General features: G+C 36.4%; 1 protein-coding gene across 3 annotated transcripts in view; it reads right to left on the reverse strand.

The window, feature by feature from the left end:
• The window catches only part of SCAPER (S-phase cyclin A associated protein in the ER), a 129,973-nt gene extending 117,672 nt beyond the window's left edge, over positions 1-12,301 (reverse strand). For 2 of the 3 annotated variants that reach the window (XM_026038637.1, XM_026038636.1), the window contains exons 1-4: positions 12,232-12,300; positions 8,420-8,537; positions 4,299-4,369; positions 1,709-1,906 (exon numbers count right to left, since the gene is read on the reverse strand). In XM_026038637.1, the coding sequence (XP_025894422.1) occupies positions 1,709-1,906; positions 4,299-4,369; positions 8,420-8,537; positions 12,232-12,294 (450 nt within the window). In that variant the 5' untranslated portion in view covers positions 12,295-12,300. Of the gene's footprint in view, positions 1-1,708; positions 1,907-4,298; positions 4,370-8,419; positions 8,538-12,231 lie in introns of all 3 variants that reach the window. The other variant, XM_026038638.1, reaches the window with a different exon arrangement.
• Between the last annotated feature and the right edge of the window lie 1,180 nt (positions 12,302-13,481).

Here is a 13,481-nt window from a genome sequence, read left to right on the forward strand (position 1 = left end):
TGCATCCCTGAAACACTCTCACATGAGCACTTCTTTGAAAATGTTGCTTGCCAACTGAATTCTGAGACTAGAAAGATTTTCAAGTATGTTGTCATAAAAGACCGAAGTACCAGAGTGAACTATATCTAGCTGAGGTAGAGTGGTCCATACCTAATGCAATGTGAAAGCTGCTCAATCAAACACTTGCCTTCCAGAGAACTGGTAAGAACAGTGAGGAAGAAGACCCACAGTTTCCACAAAATATATGCTGTTCATCTGTTATCACCAATATTTGATCAAGAATATATACTTATGTGCTAATGACAAGCTCAGTCATCCTATAATTCTAGCCTATGTATGTATTACCAAAATGCTGTATGCACACATGTTATGTAAAACACTGAATTCAAAAGACAGATGCTAAAATATTTTAAGTGATTAGCTAAAATACACTCATAACTTCATCCTATGGACGACATTTGTGAAAAACATACCAACAACAAAACAAACAAGCACTAAACCTCTAACATTGTGAAATAAATTTAAAAAATGCTAAGAGAGTTGATAAAGGCAAAATACAAAACACAGTTAAAAAAATGGCAAGACTGTTCTTGATTTCATGGCTAGCACGTACAAAAATCTGAGTGACTTAATAAATAATGAAGATTAATAAAGAAATAAAGAAATGAAGATTTTTCACTTAGGCTATCCAATATCTCCATCTGAGCTCAGATCAAGCAGCATGATTAAAATGATGAATGATATCTAAGCTCTAAAAATATAGGATAATGATACAAATATGCTTCTGTTCTTCCAGTCAGAAAAGTTTAAAAATGGTAATCTAATTACAAAGCAAGGCAGACTGATTTTCTAAAAACAAGAAATTCTTCATAGAAGTTTCCTGGGCAGGAAGACAGTTCAGTAACAAACTGTTACATTGTGTTAGCTCAACCAATGCTCTGGAAGCCTCTAGCTACTGTTCAATTTTTCAAACCTGCTTTCAATGAAACGTATTTGTACGCTAATCTCAAAGTCATTTTGGCTGTGTCTGATTACAGCAGAAAACTAGATGCATACGATAAGAAAGAGGTTTACTTAAATTGATATATATATAATTTTTTTACCATGATTAGATAATCATTTCCAGAAAGTGTTGAGTTTTCAGCCATATTTATTTGGAAAGCAGAAGTTGCAGCTTTAACATTTTGTYTTAAATGTACTGTTCTGGTGTCTTTCAATGCTTGAATAAAATCCACTTATAAAAATTAAGTGATTTTTATTAAAACAATTATGTCCTTGTTGTTTGCCTGGAAAATCACCACTGTTTCTGCATTCACTTTGCATCTTATTAAAACACAGGTGGGCTAAAATTAGGAAAAACACCTTACAGTGACATTCCACCCAGGCCACTACTCATGCTTGACCAGTGATCAGATCACTTTCTTACCATGACAGAGCAAATTAGAAGAGTTATACCTACCACATGAAACACAGGAGCAATGTATAATTGAGATATTTCACACAAAGCGGAATAACGTGGAAAAGGTAGAATCTCAACAGTACCACCTACAGTGAGGATTATTATCTGGGGGAAAAAAAAAACTAAAAAAAAACTAARAAAGATTTTTTTAAAAAAATCCCCTTGCTCATTTGGCTTAAAAAAGGGCGGGCGGAATAAAAAACAGCAGTAAGTCATATGACAAGAGGAGGAGATCAGCTTAAGTCTTACCTTGCATTCTACTACACTCTGATCCGATTCACATGTAACATAGATTTCATCAACGGCCCGTCTAAGATTGTCAAAAAGAAACGCCCAGTATCGAGCTCGCAGATCAACCTTTCGAGGCTGCCTTGTTTTTGTTGGGCTTTTGTCAAAGTTTTTATCTCCAGATGCTGCTGCTGTTAGTTTACAATCTACAGTAGCACTCTAAGAAACAAAATACAAGGGAAAATGAAAACAACAAACAGAAGTGCAGTGAAAGGCTAGGCTTCTGTACAAGACTTTTTTTTTTAATATATTCAAGCATTTTAAACAGGACATCTTTCTCTGAAGACATCATCCTATTGACTTAAGTTTTTCAAAACGCTTTCTCACTTTGAACAAATGGGGCAAAGGTGTAGTAGTACTTTCTGGCTTTTCAACATTTATAACACCATATTTATACTGCATAACAGCACAATATATTCCATCCTTTTTACCTTTTCCAATTACATATTCCACAATACTTATTCTGACAAGAACGTATATCCAGAGATGAAAATAATGCTTTACTAATAATCACACCAGCAATATTCCATCATAGTTAAATGCTATTACCAGAACATTACATACAACATTGTCATTTTTAAACTCTTAYTCTAATATATGAGCATTAATGTCAGTGAAATGCTGATGTGGTTAGCCCTTTGATTGATGTTTTATTGCTGCACTGTACAGAAGATGCCAGCAAGTGCTAAAAGACTGACAAATGAAAGCTTTCACATTTCAAAAGACTACTGCAGATTTCCACTCATGCTGCTAGCATTGCAAGCTCAGTTCAAGTGCCATGTCACTGGATCAAGTTTGTCCTACTGAGACCAACACAAAGACAATTTTGAGCTTGCTTTGACTAGCTTGCAACTTAACAGCATTAGCTATAACAACCTGGTGTTTCATTTTCAATGTTGATATACAGAGCTGATAAACCAACTGATTTAGTATTCCCTTTTCTACACMGAGGCAAAGGACCGCCTATGTCCAGTGGGAGAAGGAGCACATCCAACTGTCTCAGGAATGCTGATGAGAATCACCTCCCACCTGCTCAGAAGCCCTGTCCAGGCCACTTCAGTGTCACCTGTCTGTTGACCTCAAGTGTTCAACTGAGCCCGTCATACAGTGGAGCTCGTCAGTCTTTGACAGATCTGTCCTGTCAGTTACCAATCCAGGATATTCCAAAAGATTCTGAAAGATGCCTATTTATCTGAAAAAGCCAATTAAGAACTTGACACGGAGGCACTGAGCTTATAAAACTTGAAATTCTCTCCCACAACAAAACATCAAAAAAAAGGTCCTGCTACCATGCCAGCTTTCTRCAATTTTCTGTGTGCCATACAAGCCAGGTGGAAAAGCAACTCCAAAAAACTCCCAGGTGATTCTCAATTGTGGGAAATTTTGTTATGTATGTAATCATTACACAATACCATAGACTGAGGTTTATTTTGTGGGGGAAAATAGCTAAATAAAAGCAGAAGGTCTGGGCAAATTTAACTCCTATTTAACATTTGTAAAAATAAACTACAAGTCAAGCKCAAGAGCAATCTTTTCAGTATTAAATGAATTCTAATTAACAATAAAACAAATTTAGCTCTGCAGTATCTGAAATCCACACAATCTAAGGTTACTCTTTCCTTCTATACCGGAAACACATGACATTTCTTAAAGYGATTAGAAGTAATAGAAGCTATTTAGCCATGCTAAAAGATATAGAAAAAGTTGGAGAATTACATGGAAAGTAGCTTTTCAAAAAATCCTTATCAGAACTAAACTGTATAATCCTCCTAGCATCACATAGGGATACAGCAGTCATTGGGGTTGAATAAAAGATGATAGTGAGTAAAGAAGTGATGTCCATGGGAAACGAAAGAGTGCGTGTTAGAGTGGGTGTTCATGAGGCACCAGTGCATGATTTTCCACACCAGTTAGAAGAACAGGCCTTCTAACCCTGAAGCCTACCCTGAACAGTACTGCAGGCAGAGTCAAATCAAGAGCAAAACATACTGCTCAGTCTCATTAACCACACACAATAACACATAGTAATGCGGCAACATGAATTTTAACAGTCTTTTTACTCCACTTTTTATGCATAGGCCTGCTGTGGCACAGATCTCCTAAAAATGGACACTGCAAGGACTGCAGTACATTTGTAGGGATTACTGCAAAGTTCCATTCTAAGAACTCCGGGTTTTGTGATTGCATAAAACTGATCAAAACCAGCACTGCACCAGACAACACAGAGCTTGCAATGTGAATAGCTCACCACTAACCAGAGTGCTGTAAATGGCATAATGATTCAAGATTCACTGTGCTTCACTGAAAAATCCAGAAAACACTTTTTTGCTTGTGCCAAACATTATTTTAATGACAGAAATTCCCAATACTCAGTACAGACAATCCAAGTTCTGACATTTTTTGAACTGAGTACTTGATTTTGAAATTTCCATTCTTTAAAAAGATGGTATATGTATATTTCCAATACATACATCATTCAGCCAACGACATATAAGTACGTTTTCATGCTGTAAATTTTATGTCATAACCAAAATAAAAAATGAGCTGATACCTGTTTTGCAGTCTTGTGTGTTCCTTGAGTCACCCTCTTGGTTTTTCCACCAGCCTGCCATTTTGATTTTCCTGGAGGAAAGGCAACTGATTTAATCAACAATAACAATTATGATTAGATTAAGCGTTCTAAAATATCCCATCTTGCAGTATCCCATCAGCACATATCCCATCTTGCAATGTGCTGGTAGACTGCAGCATATGAGACAATAAGCACATTTAACAAACTAAGAGGCTCATAAAGCTGAGTACTCCAAATATATATCCATCAGTTCAGAATGCGTTTGATGATAGAAAACATATAAATAGTTAAAAGGATAAACTAAAGCATAAACTGACCTTTTATTCCCCAAAAATATAACCTCCATTTTAAAAGCTCAGTGATTCTGAAAGTCTTATTACCACTTAAGACATCAAATACAGAAACAGTTTTCTACATAAACATTCATTTAAAGCCAGACATTTTTCTTTTAATCGGTTATCATTACAAAATTAAAAAAAGCACCCCTTTCTTACAGGAGAAAAAAAAAACCACTAATGTAATCATTTAGTTTTAAGCTTTCCTGAATGGCTCAAACAACCCGAACAGTAGATTCATGTATTTTCTGCCAAGGAAACGGGGATGAGGCTGGGAAAAGAAGAAGAGGGGAAAACTTAAAACTGGATTTAATTCACTTAATTTTAGGTACTGAAAGAAAGAGAAAAATGTTTCCAGAGTTTCAGTTCACATCAGAAATGCCCTYTTAAAGGACTTGCCTCTCTCTGCTGGCCATATGAAACAACTACAACAGTTTGTCTTCCAAGACCAGTTCAAAAGCCCGCAGTCAGATGGGATGAATTCCAGTCTCAGGACTGACATAGTGACAATTTCTTAACTGATTAAGAGTTATCTTTGCAAGTCTCTAAATTTGAGTCAACTACATATACATGAGATATTTGCATTTAATCCTTAGGATTTTGCTCAGAGGTAATTTCTATGGGTTTTATATATTTATTTTTAAGAGTACTTTTAAGATTTATTCTCCCAATTTTTATCTAACTTACAAAACATAAGAATCACAAGATCCAATTTCCAAAAACCTCAGCAAGTAAGACAAAATACTAACTATGGCAAAAGCGCTCTCTACCACAGATCTACATCTAAGYAAAAGTTTCAAGATTATTTAGCTGGATGAAGCCAAGCAAATAAATGCACTAACTGAATGCAGTTCCTTCCTAAACCATGGAAATCATTCTTAAATTTCAGAGTTGTCCAGTTTGGTTTTTAAGAGTTCTTATGCCAAACTCCCTAACATAGGCCAGCTGTTTTACATTGCTCTGGTTATGTAAAGCAGCTGTAAACCTGTCTTAATCGAGCAATTTTACAGCTGGTTTGCATCACTGAATATTCCATAGAACRGGGCCTTTAATTTTAAGACAAATTAAAAATTATTTGCTTGATAATTCATTTCTAAGCACATTAGCCAAAGCAGCAGGTACAAATTAATATATTGAACTCAATTTAGCAGCATTCAGTCTGTTTTCAAAATCTATCTTACTATCCCTGGCTGGTGCACTTGTCCATCCATAAGTATCTTAACAAAAATGCAGGGTGGAGAAAGTGGGGCTGCTTGCAGTTCATTTCAAACAGGAGAGGTGTTCGCCTGAAGGAGCCTGTGATTATTGCTGGAGTATTGTTCAACTGCTTTATTTGGTCAAAGACGACYAAGTTCCTTGGTTTTCATCACATAGTGCAGGCCTAGTTAAACCACTAGGCCCTTGCTGAAGGGCTGTGTTAGTCTGCAGGCTCTGCCAGGTACTGCTCAATCAATAAAGTGCATTTCCTTCCTCTCAAATGCTTAAACTGCAAATTAATTCTTCACRACGAGAGGCCAAATGATTTCAAACATATAGGAAATAAGAGAACTGTTGCAAATACAAGATTTTCCAATTTTTTTGACACATTTCTAAGTTACAAAGTTTATTAGCCATTAAATGGGAAGAGTTAAGACTTAGGGATATTTTAACTCTGACACTACAGCTTAGGTTTTATGGTAACATTTCTGTACAGGATMTAATCGAATTGCAAGTTAAGGACATAAAAAAGCAAAACTTCCTAAGTTTTCTGTTAGAATCACCACAGCTTGTTCAAGTGGTCAAGACCTAAGTAACCGCAATAAGCGGATTGCGGCAGTAGGTTTTGAGCACTGATTTAATTCTGGATATAGAATATGAGACTACTGAATTTTTCACAGTTATATGACCCTCTTCCTTGTACACCAAGTCAATCATAGTTAACTATTCTTTGCCAGAGCAGCTAAAAATCAGCTGTATATTGACGAATCGTGTGAAGGCACACCTTCACTGCAACAGATGGACTTTTTCTTCAATACCTCTTCTATAGCATCATCACCACATTTTGTTTGAGGTTGATTTTTCATGGCATTGACATGCATTCATCACTAGAATTTCAGATCTCAAATAACAAAGGCACTATGTGCCAAAATAACATAACATGGGAACTACTATATGCTGTTTCAGGAATCTCCGCTTTTCACGACAATACTTTGTTATTTACAGACAGACTTTTTATATATTTAAAAAAAATGTAAACATATACACACACACACACACACATATATATCTCTCCCCTCAAGTACTTACAAAACTTTGGTTGCAAATCTTTTCATTATTGCTCTATTATCCATATAACATGATACATAACATGAATGAGCCAGTCTTGTGGAGAGGCAGTTAAACAATAAGAACAGAAGCAAATGATTTTTAAAGGAAATAGAAAAAGCAAGGACCCATGTACTGAAGAAATTAATCCAGCACTTATATTTATCAACTCTCTGCAACAGTGCCACTGCAGCACATAGCAACAGCACATGCCCATCATACTGTTACCGTATCTCTACAAAAAGACTTGCAGAATGAATAATAAAGCATAATATAAAACATTAAATAAAATATTAAATTACATACTGTTCCTGCCAATGCAATACTTCTAAAGAAACGTTATGAGCAGAAGGACGAAATTCTGCTTTGTATGGAAGAGTCGCCGTCCAGGCTCAGGCAACCTGAACCTTTGGCCTGATTTACATGAACCTCGAACGAGTTAGGACTGTCCTAATTTATCATATTGCTTTATCATTCCTCAGGGACAAAATACATATTGAAAGATCAGCATAAAATGAATCAGAGCTTACTGACACCAACATATATACCCTCTCTGCCAAGAGGAGGGTCAAGAGATAAAGGATGTGGCTTTGCCAGACYCTCAACAGGCACAAGTCCTTTTCTGTAGGGAAAATTTCCACTAGACTATTATCATCAGATTCCTCACACTGCACAAGAAGTTCAGCCTATGATTTAATAAGAAAATTGGGGTGGGGAAAAATGTAGTAAAAATTAAGTGCTACAACGATGCTAATACTACCAAAAGAAGCAAATGAAATCAGGCTTTAACTATAACTTTGCCAAAGAGACAAACCATATGTAACAAATATTCAAATGTTGCTTTTTAACAAAAGCTAAGAATACACATTCGCACAGAGTAAAAAAATCAAAAACTTCAAGTTTGTGTGTGTGTTAGTCCTTCAGAGAAAAAACAAATACTATTGGGTTAGCTACATTCATCGCAATTTTGCTTGACGACATTTTTTCAGGAACTCTTCTACTAACGCACATTCACAGCACTAATATTAGGAAGAATGTAAAGCTTGCAAATACACCTTAGCATACCAGAGGCTGTACAAGCTTTGCTTTAGCAGACAGAGGGTAAATTATCTTGTAATCTATGCATAACTTTACATAGAAATATTTTCACAGACAGAATCACAGAATAGTTGCTGTTCAAAGGCACTTCTGGAGATGTCTTAGTCCAACCCCCTGCCCAAAGCAGGGTCAAACAGAGTGGGCTGTCCAAGACTGTGTTGAGTCAGGTTTGAATATCTCCAAGGACAGAGAGGCCAAGCTTTTGTTTATCCAGCTCCTGGCTGTGTAAATCATCAGGTCACCAGAGAATATTACAGGAATTCCAAGAGTGTTCCGAGGATTCACCTGCATTAGGGAAAGCTGTCCCCACAAAGACAAAGAAACCAGAGGGGAAAAGATGGAAGGAAAGAGGTAAACCCCTACCATCATCATCCTTGTTTTCCAGGGGGACACTCCATGCAATCAGGTTCCTTGCTGTTCGGCCCTCTTCCGCAACTATCTTCCTCACTTTGTCATGACTATTAGAGCGCTGGAAAGAAGCCTAAAAACAAGAAATACAAGGCAAGGAAGTACATGTATATATAAATATTGTATACAGACACATAAAGAAAGGCTTCAATACATTCATTTCATCCAMTATATGGCTGAACCTTCCAAATCAGGGCTGCATGGGGAATGTATTTTCACCAGCAGCAGAAAGAGTTGAACAAATTCATTCTAGTTATCAACTGCTTTTCCGTTCAATTAGCAGACAGATTTATCAAACTGATCCCAGTTGCTCCCCAGCTCTCTGTAAGGGTATGTCCACACTGGACATTTTTTACCTCAATTTAACTGACTGTCAGTGTGGCACCACAGTAGACTATACAAATGTTCTAGTTACCTTTAGTTAATTAAAATCAATTAATCATGATAAAATCTGCAAGATATCAGAATACATATGTTAGGTGACTGAAGAAAGTCTGGAAAAAGGCACAGGATTTATCAGAACCATCTGAAATGCTAAGTAAAAGCTCACCTGCTTTTCAGTGAGAATATAGAACATAATTCCTGGCAACCATTGCTACTATAAAGCTACTATTGTGAAAGAAGGAATAAGGGTTGCTAAGAATAAATTTCATTTACCTAGCAAACAAATTCCTTTGCATGTGCAAAATATGCCATTACAAAAATAATCAAAAATATTCATATGCAATAATAATAAAATAATTRTATCAGCTGACAGATGTTGATTAGCGGCTTGCCTCTTCCAGGCAGATCTCCAGAAAATAATTTGAAACAAAGCCAAGCTCTACACAAAAATGTTAAAGTTACATTTTGTGACGGTGCCAAAACTGCTGGCCAGGGTATCTTCAAATGGTGAGAAATTACAAAGAAGATATATTAATCTAAACATTATTTTAGGCATTAACAAACTGATTTTCTATGGYGCTAATCAGAAGATCTGTTTTTCCCTTCTGTGTTCTTACTGTTGTATTAAACGTGTTAACCACTTTGTGTTCAAGGACCAGTAGATCTTTAGAAAGCAAATACATTAAAAATGAGCAGAGAAGATGAGCGTCTGCAATTTACCAGGGTGGCAGCAATAAGAAACTACTTCTATCTGAATGCTTATATATTCAATAATATTTAAYCTAAATTTATCTCACACAAATGTCCTCAATTGGTTGTTTCAAAGCCAGCCACAGTGTGCCATCTAGTGCTCCACAGAGAAGTACCTTCACTTACTAATATGCAATACAATAAAATTTAAAAACAACAACAACAAAAAAGCTAATAGACAAATTATATAACTATTAAAAAAATCCTTACAGCTCAGTCTAGGCTATTCTACTGAACCAAATTTGTTTTTCTTTTCTTTTGYTTTCTTTTCTTTTTGCTTAATAATACACTTTTCACAATAAATCTAATAGCAAAGCAGTAACAAATATCATGTAACCAATTTTAAATCTGTTTAAAAGTCTGTATAAACTCTCATGTAAATACTTCAGGATCAAGTCAAATTTCATTTAACTAAATTATCACTGAAATATGGCTGGCTCAARCAAAAATAAAGAGTGTTCAGACTGCATTTACAAAAAATAATTTCTCTATTTACATTTCAAGTAAATAAATATGTTTTTTAATGGTGCAATTACTCTTCTTAGGTAGATTTTGAGATCTTACAGTAAATTTATGCTCCTGCAAGTATTCTTTTTCTTTTCTTTTTTTCTTTTTTTAACTACAGTATTTATATCTTGGCAAAAAAGTATTTTAAAAATACCTTGTAAAAGGTAAAGATAATAAAACCTATTAGAACAAATTGCTTAAAAGACGAGTTCAAACCCACATCCTGTCTTCATAACCAGCTTGCTCTTTCACTATTTTTAAATTAAATTTGGACCAAAAGCAATCATTCAGTGCTACCAAAAGTATTTTGTGATAGAAATAAAGAAACACATTCATGGCACTAATTAAACTGTACCCAGAGTGCCAAATTGCTCAGAATTAATTTTTCAGAGATCACTTAAGCATGATCAGCACCAAGGCAAACCTCTATTTAAGTAATTGTTATTGAAACAAAGATCTATTTAGCAATAACCTACAATATGGCAAAACCCACTCAATGCTGAAAGTGCTGGCGCTTACAATCCTTTCTATTTTATACAACAGAGCTCTTCAGACTTCTATACTAGAAAATAAACAATCACACAGGTTGTAATTAAAAGGTCATGTCCTTACAGAAATTCAGATRTATTTTGATTTAATATTCCTAAGATTTTTTCCCCTCATACATATAATTGCCTTTTTAAAACAAAAACAACAACAAAAAACTCTCAAAGAAGGTTTGATTTTAAAAAAATGAAGTAGTTAAGTATCAGGCCATTCCAAACACAGCACCTTCTGTGCAACTGTGATCTGGTCTTTTTTCTCCCATGACCTATTAAGCATCGTACAAACTATTTTTAAAAAGATTCTTCTTCATTCAGGACACCGYCTTAATGTTCTTTATTAAGCAGGTATTTAACTTTTCCTTTTAACTTCTGGTAAGACTTTTAAATAGTGTTCTCAACCTTCTTCACACCACTTCAAGGCAATTTATTCTACCCCCACACACTTTGCAGAAAGACCAAAAATGTCAACATTTTAACCTATTTGAAGCYTACAGGATAGCAACAGTTGCAGAAGGTTTTCCACTCTAAATATATGAGATCACAAGCARCACATAAACGATAAGCAACAATTCTACAGCAACACCCTGGACTCCAGTCCAGCTTTGTGCTCAACCACATCACCACAATGCACTTTTCCCTCTGCCATTCCCTGTGCCAGGTTGTTCACTAACATGCAGGTTCCATTTTCATGGCTCTTCCTCTTCAGCCATGCATGGAGAAAAGGGTCAGCATTTCTTAGTTTTACATATGAATGTCAGTAGTTTGGACAAGAGAACAAATACTTGGAGAAATGTCCTAGAGTCCAGTGTGTCTCCATCAGAGGATACAGTCCCAAGAGTCTCTCTGAACTCCTAACAGCATATCTCCATTCCATAAATTCAAGCAACGTTTCCTTACTTTTTAACAATTCCCTTCGAAAGCTTCTTGGGAAGTTATTGCCTCCAAGAAGAATGGTAGTAACTGTATTAAAGCCTTATTGATTYTGTTCCCAACAGGAAGCCTAGGAAAGCAGTGGGCTGGCGTGTCCCTTCAGGAATTAGGCATGCTGCTGCAACCCTGTGCTCTAGGTGTCCCTGCTCAAGCAGAAGAGTTGGACTAGATGATCTCTAAAGGACCCTTCCAACCTCAGCCATTCTATGATTCTACACTATACTCTATACACTATACTCTTYGACAATTTGTATAATTGTATAATCAATAACTGGTTCTGGAACACACACCAAAATCTAACAGTGAATTTAATATCATTCTTTAAGCTCTCTGAACTTCTCTAAAGGTTCACAGAATACCACCCGCTTTAAAACTACATACTGTGTATACAAAAAGCAGGACTAGTTCCTGCAAGAAAAAATATATGTTTCATGAAAAGGCCTTTTTTTTATACCAGTGCAAATATTTTCTGTATTGGAATTACCTTTAGTAGTTCTTTATCATTGCAGAAAATACAAAATCACCAGGAAGCACTTCAGAAGGCAGACCCAGCTTAACCAAGCACTATGGCTTTTACAATAATGGGCAGCAAAACTGTAGGCTATCAGTAGGAAAATCCTAATAAACTGTTACAACAGCAGAATGACTTACCATCATGTTATAGCCTTCCTCCACATCAACAGGCTCACTTATTGCATTTTTGGCTGACCCCATTGAGTTCTCATATCTGTGTCAAAATAAATAAAACTAGTCAATTTTACTTAAATCATTTCTAAAATTTATCTTAACTTCTAAGCAGCACTTCTGAGCAACATCATAAATAAAATTACACTCTGAAAACTCTACCAAGTGTTTGCATTGCTCCTTTTTAGGAGTCAAAGGTCCCATCCCTACAAAARCAGATTCCTTCCACCCCCAAAGGGCAAAAGAAAAAAGTTTATGTAAACAGAGAGCAAATGGTACAAAGAACATTACGAAGTCCTAACAAAATTTAACTGTATGGATTACTCTAGAATAGGGAATGGCAACAAGAATAACTGAATTCATGGAAAAACTTTCCTATGGTGGAAGAATGGTCAAGTTGGTCATTAATGAAAAAAAAAAATCAAGGACATACAGAAAATCTGCCTCAGATAATATTGGTTAACAAAATAAAAATGAAAACTGATGTTTTCATTAAAAAAAAAAGTAACATTCCCTGCAATCTTTACACAAGTCAACTCTAGAAAAGTATTTGCATCCAGTCTTGAACTACAGCGCCATTGCCACAAATATAAAAACACAACCTGGGGCCACATATTTATAAGTTTATTAAGAATTTACAGAATGGTTAAAACAATTCTAAAACAAAGATAAATCTGAACTGCTGGTTTTGTGGTTGAAAAACTCATGTTGGCTATTGATTATGGTGCAAGAAGTCTCCAGCAACTGTTCTCGCATCTTCTCACAACGATATGATGCAAACAAATGCAAAATATAAGCTGAAGACACTTCTAAACTCTGAGATTACACAGCAGAAKAAAAAGTAATTTGGGTTCAAATCTGCAGAGGGTCTTTATCATTAACGATACTGCTGTTCCCTTGCTCCCAGATTACACCTACCACTCCTGCAAAACGCGTGTCTCTCTATCAGTAAAGGGCCAAACCTCTGCGAACGCTCACAGAGTTGCCAGGTTTGTCTCCTCGCTATTCGCTGACGCTCTTTACGCAACCTGCGGAGCGGGGAAACCTCGAGATGCTCCGCGGCTGCCTGAGGCAACGCTTGAAACGGTGCTGCGGGCACCGGGGTAGGCCCGGCACGACAAGGCGCCACCGGGCACCAGGATAAACGGGCAAACGTGCGCCGGGGCCCAGCACGGAGTGACAACCGGCGCCGGGCGCCCGGCAAGGCCGCGGCCGCC

The sequence above is a fragment of the Nothoprocta perdicaria genome, unplaced genomic scaffold (genome assembly GCF_003342845.1).
Source record: "Nothoprocta perdicaria isolate Ctin4 unplaced genomic scaffold, notPer1 scaffold_214, whole genome shotgun sequence".
NCBI lineage: Eukaryota > Metazoa > Chordata > Aves > Tinamiformes > Tinamidae > Nothoprocta > Nothoprocta perdicaria.